General features: G+C 50.9%; 1 protein-coding gene across 1 annotated transcript in view; it reads right to left on the bottom strand.

The window, feature by feature from the left end:
• The window catches only part of LOC116480061 (separin-like), a 10,055-nt gene extending 4,353 nt beyond the window's left edge, over positions 1 to 5,702 (bottom strand). Inside the window, exons 1-6 of the mRNA XM_058426189.1 lie at positions 5,480 to 5,702; positions 3,333 to 3,526; positions 1,515 to 1,754; positions 1,148 to 1,292; positions 764 to 902; positions 412 to 551 (exon numbers count right to left, since the gene is read on the bottom strand). Coding sequence (XP_058282172.1) covers positions 412 to 551; positions 764 to 902; positions 1,148 to 1,292; positions 1,515 to 1,754; positions 3,333 to 3,457 — 789 coding nt within the window. The 5' untranslated portion in view covers positions 3,458 to 3,526; positions 5,480 to 5,702. The remainder of the gene's footprint in view (positions 1 to 411; positions 552 to 763; positions 903 to 1,147; positions 1,293 to 1,514; positions 1,755 to 3,332; positions 3,527 to 5,479) is intronic.
• Positions 5,703 to 7,330: the final 1,628 nt, after the last annotated feature.

Genomic DNA, 7,330 nt, shown 5'->3' with positions numbered 1-7,330 from the left:
TGAGTAGCTGGGATTACAGGCACATGCCACCGCACCGGGCTATATTTTTTTTATTTATTGTAGAGACGGGGTTTCACCATGTTGCCCAGACTAAAGCTAATATTTGAGCACACAATTTATACAACACCTCTTCCATGCACTGCCGCACAATAATAACGCCACGAGGCAGTAGCATGGCCCCTATTTTAGAGATAAGGAAACTTGGGCTTAGAAGGTTAAGCAGCTTGCCCAAGGCCATACACTAATGAATGAGGGAGCTTGGATTTAAAATAACACTGGTGATACAGCCCTGCGCCTCCATCATTGGCTTTCATGGCTTCTCAGCACGGTCACAGGCCAAAGAAGGCAAAGGAGCTGTTTCTGGTTTAGTCCTTGTTTATATGGGTCCCCCTCAATGCCCCACCCCATTACCTTTGCCACCAGCTGGTAGAGGGCTGCTAGGATCTGCAGTGAGGCTGCTGTCTGCTGGAGACACCGTACAGCTGGGGCCTGCCCCTTTGTAAGCAGCTCCTTCCACAGGGCCAGGGCTTGGTCCAGGCATTTGGACTGAGCTGTTAAGCCAGAAGACAATGACTGCTGTCTCAGCATGGGCCATCTGGAGAGAACTTGCCTTCCTCCATAACATCCTCTGCCCTTTACGCCAATCTCCCACTGCTTCCACAACCTCCTACCCTCCAAGGTCAGGGTTTCCCTCACCAGGGGTCCCTGTTCCACTCTTAGGAAGCCATGGAGATGCCCATGCCACACTCCATTTACCCCTCACCAGCATCTGCAGCCAGGTTGAAGGCAATGTTACTGTATAGGAAACGATCTTCCTGGAGTTTATCTTCATAGTTCAGGTCATTGACTTCAAATTCCTCCAAGTTACCAGGGGCCTGGGCTCTCCGATCCCGCTCGATACCCTGGATGGGAGGATCAGGGTATAAAACAGGGCACAGTGGTGCGGGCCTATCGTCCTGGCTACTCGGCAGGCTGAGGTGGGAGGATTGTTTGAGCCCAGGAGTTCAAGACCAGCCTGGGCAACAGAGAGACCCCATCTCTAAAAATAAAAACAAAACAAAAAAAGGGCTGATACCAACTTGTTGGGGGCCCAGGGACAATAATTCCTACACCCAGTTCTGCTGAGCCCCACAGCAGCCACACTCACTTCCTGCATTTTGGCTTCCAGAGTACAGATGTAAAGCCACAGCAAGGCCTGTGCTTTATCGTCCAGAAGCTGATCTCTGGCCTGGGCCTCAGGCCTCACAGACTCCAGAAGCTGCAGGGCTTCCCGGATAGCATCCAGAGCAGAGCTGCAGGGAGAAGATGTGCTTAGCTGGGCCTACTATGAGTATCTGCCATGGTGCCCTGGGAAGGGCTGGCTGCAGAACAGCTGGCCTCGCCCTTTGCATGCACTCCCATGGCCACAAGATGAAGGGAGCACTCAGGGATGTGGAGAGGGAAACTGGTTCTCAAGAGGGTGAGAGGACCTAGGGCAAGGAGCAAGAGTGGCCTCCGCAGCTACTACTCCTTACCAGTTGGTCTGCTGCGTAAAGTCGTGGTAGCAGAGCACCTGAGCCAGTTCTACCAGGTGGGTGGCTCGTGCCCAGGCCCTGGCTGGTGTCTCCTCGGGGCTCAGCTCCAGGAGGTCACAGATGACGTTGAAGCGTTCCTGTCCAGTGTCGGCCCGCACTGCCTTGTAGGCCTGCAGCTCCTCCCTCAGCAGGAGGGCCAGGGTCTCCGGGTCCCAGCCACTGAGGCTGTCTCGCAGAGTCCTGAGAGAGGGCATGCTGAACACCAGGGTGGATCCCAGGAGGCATAAAGCCTCTGCTCCCATGCTGAGGAGCCCCAGCCTTGGCTTGCTCAGTAAGTTTCCAGTCATGGCTTTAAAAATTTAAATCAGATTGCACTGCTCCTCTGTTTAACAAACGGCAGTGGGCTCCCACTAGGAATCATTTCCAAAGCCCTGACCATGGCCTATAAGGCCCTGTGTGACTTGGCCGCTGCCCACCTTGACCACCTTCATTCCATATGGTTCCCCATCCTATACCCCTATTCTACTACCCCCAGCATGCTGGCTTTCTCAAGCATGGTCCCAAGTTTGTTCCCACCTTGCAACCTTTGTATTTACTACTCTCTCTGCAAGGAATTCTCTTCCCTGAGTTTTTTGTTTGTTTTTTTTGAGACAGTCTCACTCTGTTGCCCAGGCTGGAGTGCAATAGCGTGATCACGGTTCACTACAGCCTTGATCTTCCAGGCTCATGTGATCCTCCCACTTCAGCCTCCTAACTAAGTGTAAATAGACTATAGGTTCATGCCACCACATTCGGCTAATATTTTTAAGTAGAGACAAGGTCTCGCTTTGTTGCCCAGGCTCCCTGAGATCTTTACAGAGTAGATTCCTTCACATCCTCAGGTCTCATCTATCACTTCTTCAAAAAGGGCTTTCCTAAATAACCCACCTCAAGTTGCTCACTCTTTTAGCAAATCAGTTTAATTGTCTTCATAGAGCATACATGAAGGCTGGGCGCATTGGCTCATGCCTGTAATCCTAGCACTTTGGGAGGCCAAAGTGGAAGGATCACTTGAGCTCAGGAGTTTAAGACAAGCCTAGGCAACATAGTGAGACCTTGTCTCTATTAAAAAAAAAAAAAAAAAAAAAGAACAGACACAAAATGTACTTTTTAAAAATATCTCCTCAAGTAGAATATAAGCTCCATGAAAGCAAGACCACTGTCACCACTATACCCCCCAAGTAGCACAGTGGCTAGCATATAGTAAGCACTCAATGAATAACTAATGAATGAAGGAATTAGTCTTTTTCAGACATAAAGATGAAAGGACATGACCATGAGTACCAAAAGCCACCCTATCCATGGGAGAAACATGGTTGACCCCCTCCCCAACTCACTTTTTTTTTGAGACGGAGTCTTCCTCTGTCACCCAGGCTGGAGTGCAGTGGCGCAATCTCGGCTCACTGCAACCTCCGCCTCCCGGGTTCACGCCATTCTCCTGCCTCAGCCTCCCGAGTAGCTGGGACTACAGGCGCCTGCCACCACGCCCGGCCAATTTTTGTATTTTTAGTAGAGATGGAGTTTCACCGTATTAGCCAGGATGGTCTCGATCTCCTGACCTCATGATCCGCCCGCCTCGGCCTCCCAAAGTGCTGGGATTACAGGCATGAGCCACCGTGCCCGGCCAATGCCCAGCTAATTTTTATATTTGTAGTAGAGACGGGGTTTCACCATGTTGGCCATGGTCTCAAACTTCTGACCTCAAGTGATCCACCCTCCTCGGCTTCCCAAAGTGCTGGGATTACAAGCATGAGCCACTGCGTCTGGCCCTCAACTCACTTTAGCTGTAGCTCCTTGTCTCCAGCCCTGGCCGCATCCATCTTGACCCGAACCCAGAAAGTGACTGGCTCAGCCATGTGTTCAGGGCTACAGGGTTGCAGGGCTGCCAGCCACAAAATCACCATCTTGCAGCCCTGGGCCTGTTTACCCAGTTTCTTCAAACTCTCTACTTGTAGCCGGAAGCACCTGTGCAACTGACCAGAGAAAGAGAACAGACCAAACTGGAGAGCAACCAGTAAGTGTGTATGGTGGAAGGGGATATGCATGCATAGGTACATACACCACATGGGGGGCGGGGTTGGCAGGTGGGCATCCTGAGCCACCCCCACCCAAGGCAGGAGACACCTAAGAATGAAATACTCTGAGTGCCTTCAACTCAGAAGCTGCAATCCACTCCACCCCTATGTTCATCATCCACACCCTTGAAAACCTGCTTCTCCTGTAATCCTTCTCAGCAAATGGCACTGCCTTCTCCTGAGTCAGAAATGTGGGGCCATCTCTGATGTTCCCTTCTCTCGCTGTCCCTCCCGCCAGTCACCTACTAGGTTAATCCATGGCTTCTTGCACCCATCCACTGCATTCCATCCCTCGTGCAGCTGCTTCAGTTCAGCCCACTCTTCCCTGCCTAGGATACTATAGCAGCCTGATTACCCAGTCTTTTCTCCTGCACTCCATTCATCACAGCGAAGTCAGGGAAATCCAAAATGCCTGTCTGCTGTCTTGCCTCCACTTAAATCCTTTAGAGGCTTATCATCTCAGTTAAGATGAAACCCAAGCCCCGCTATGACCCATCTTGCTTGCCAATCCCACCAACGCATCAGTTCACAGGTATTCTTGCTTAAGAACACTTGTTCTTGCCCAGCGCGGTGGCTTGCGCCGGTAATCCCAACACTTTGGGAGGCCAAGGCGGGTGGATCATGAGGTCAGGAGTTCAAGACCAGCCCAGCCAAGATGATGAAACCCCGTCTCTACTAAAAATACAAAAATTAGCCGGGCATGGTGGCGCATGCCTATAATCCCAGCTACTCAGGAGGCTGAGCCAGAGAATTGCTTGAACCCAGGAGGCGGAGGTTGCAGTGAGCCGAGATTGTGCCACTACACTCCAGCCTGGGTGACAAAGCAAGAGCAAGACTCCGTCTCAAAAAAAAAAAAAAAAAAAAAAAAAGAACCCAGGTTCTCACTCTCCTTGCTCAAAGGACCATCTGGGGGATCTTTGAAAATATTCAGATGCGAGATGGAGTCTTGCTCTGTAGCCCAGGCTGGAGTACAGTAGCACAACCTCGGCTCACTGCAAACTCCACCTCCTGGGTTCAGGCGATTCTCCTGCCTCAGCCTCCGAAGTAGCTGGGATTACAGGCACGTGCTACCACGCCTGGCTAATGTTTGTATTTTTAGTAGAGATGGGGTTTCACCATGTTGGACAGGCTGGTCTCAAACTCCGGACCTCAGGTGATCCACCTGCTTCAGCCTCCCAAAGTGCTGGAATTATAGGTGTGAGCCATCACGCCCGGCAAACACTAGAGATTCTGATGCAATTAACTTGGGGCAGACATTAGAATTTTCTTAAAGGTCACTCAGGTGATTCTAATGTGCAGCTTGGCTGGAAACCAGTAGCTTAGGACCAGGCTAAATATAAAAAGTGAGTCAGGCCGGGTGCGGTGGCTCACACCTGTAATCCCAGCACTTTGGGAGGCCGAGGCAGGCGGATCACCTGAGGTCCGGAGTTTGAGACCAGCCTGGCCAACAAACATGGTGAAACCCCGTCTCTACAAAAAATACAAAAATTAGCTGGGCGTGGTGGTGGGCACCTGTAATCCCAGCTACTTGGGAGGCTGAGGCAGGAGAATTGCTTGAACCTGGGAGGCAAAGGTTGCAGTGAGCCGAGATTGTGCCACTGCACTCCAGCCTGGGCGACAGAGCAAGACTTGTCTCAAAAAAAAAAAAAAAAAAAAAAAAAAGTGAGTCAATCTAAAGAAAAACAGTAAGTAACAGTACAGTGAGGTTTGGGAAACACTGTTCCAGATACTGGTGCCAACATGCTGCTACTAACCCCCCACTCCAAGGCAGGGTGCTGGCTAGGCCCTTTCCTGCTCCCCCCACTCCCCAACCACATAAGCTCCTTTCCTGCACCTCTCATTCCCTTGTACCTTCTCAGGAGGCACCTCAGGATAAGTGCCTGGCTTCACCAAACCCAGGTGCTGACAGAGCGGCTCGGAGATGGCACAGGCCTCGGCATAGAGCTTGTGACTATAGAAGCTGTAGGCCAAATTACTCGTGTAAGAAGCTGCAGGGGAGAAAAGGCACAATTGACCGTAGGAAAGGCTCCCACCACCCTCTCCTCCTGGAGAGGCAGCAGAGATCAGCTGGATCTGTGGTCAGTTCAGCAGCTTCCAGATCAGACAGGAACCCCTACTGCTAGGAATAAGGAAGGGGCGGCTCTCCCCTTCCTGCCCCAAATAGGCCCATGCCCTTCATTCTAGTATGATGAACCCACACCACTCAACCCATCTGCACTTGTTTTACAAACCAGAACCCCTCCTGCCTCAGCACTGGCTGTTTCTTCTGCCAGGGATGTTCTTTTCCAGGAACCCACATGGCTGACTCCCTCACATCCTCCAAGCCTTTGCTCACGTCACCCTCTCAATGAGGTCTACCCTGACCACCTTTAAGGTGGTAACTTGCCCCCCGTCATGCACCTTAGACTCCCAATTCCCTTTCTTATCCTGCTCTACTTTTCCTTTCCCCCACATTTCTTATCACGTTCTAATATGTTGATAATTCACTTATTTACTGAATCTGTTTATCTCTCCCCCGCAAACCAGAACGTGGCTCCATGAGGGAAGGAATCTTTGTTTTGTTTACTGACACATCCAAGTACTAAAAACACTGCGTTGCACACAGTGTTGTACTCAACAAATTTTTTTTTTTTTTTTGAGACAGAGTCTTGCTCTGTCGCTCAGGCTGGAGAGCAGTGGCGTGATCTCGGCTCACTGCAAGCTCCGCCTCCCGGGTTCACGCCATTCTCCTGCCTCAGCCTCCTGAGTAGCTGGGAGTACAGGCGCCCGCCACCACGCCCGGCTTATTTTTTGCATTTTTAGTATAGACGGGGTTTCACTGTGTTAGCCAGGATGGTCTCGATCTCCTGACCTTGTGATCCGCCCGCCTCGGCCTCCCAAAGTGCTGGGATTACAGGCATGAGCCACTGCGCCTGGCAACAAATATTTGCTGAATAAATGATAATAACTTATTTATGCAGCTTCTTGGCCATCAACATAGTGACTAGGAGAAAATAAAGTCAGTCTTCAGTACTCTGTGGGAAGAATTCTCCTTTTTTTTTGAGATGGAGTTTTGCTCTTGTTGCCCAGGCTGGAGTGCCGTCTTGCCCAGGCTGGAGTGCAATGGCGCAATCTTGGCTCACTGCAACCTCCACCTTGCAGGTTCAAGCGACTCTCCTGCCTCAGCCTACCAAGTAGCTGGGATTACAGGCATGCACCACCTTGCCTGGCTAATTTTGTATTTTTAGTAGAGACAGGGTTTCAGGGAGGCCAAGGCTGGCAGATCACTTGAGTCCAGGAGTTCAAGACCAGCCTGGACAATATGGCCAGACATCATCTCTACAAAAAATACAAAAATTAGCCAGGCATAGTGGTGCGCGCCTGCAGTCCCAGCTACGTGGGAGGGTGAGACAGGAGAGTCGCTTGAACCTGCAAGGTGAGCTCGGGGGTGCTGAGGTGGGAGGATCGCTTGAGCCCAGGAGGTTGAGACTGTGTTGAGCCATGATTGTGCCAGTGCACTCCAGCCTAGGTGACAGAGCAAGACCTTGTCTCAAAAACAACAACAACAACAACAACAACACTTAAATATACAAAAAGGTCATTTGTAATGATTTCTGGATTCTGATAAGTGAAGAAAAAGAAAAAAACATTAAAAAAGTAGAAATAGCCGGGCGCGGTGGCTCACGCTTGTAATCCCAGCACTTTGGGAGGCCGAGGCGGGCG

Source organism: Hylobates moloch, unplaced genomic scaffold (assembly GCF_009828535.3).
Source record: "Hylobates moloch isolate HMO894 unplaced genomic scaffold, HMol_V3 SCAFFOLD_13, whole genome shotgun sequence".
In the NCBI taxonomy this organism is placed as follows: domain Eukaryota; kingdom Metazoa; phylum Chordata; class Mammalia; order Primates; family Hylobatidae; genus Hylobates; species Hylobates moloch.
This window is presented reverse-complemented; position numbering and strand designations above follow the sequence as displayed.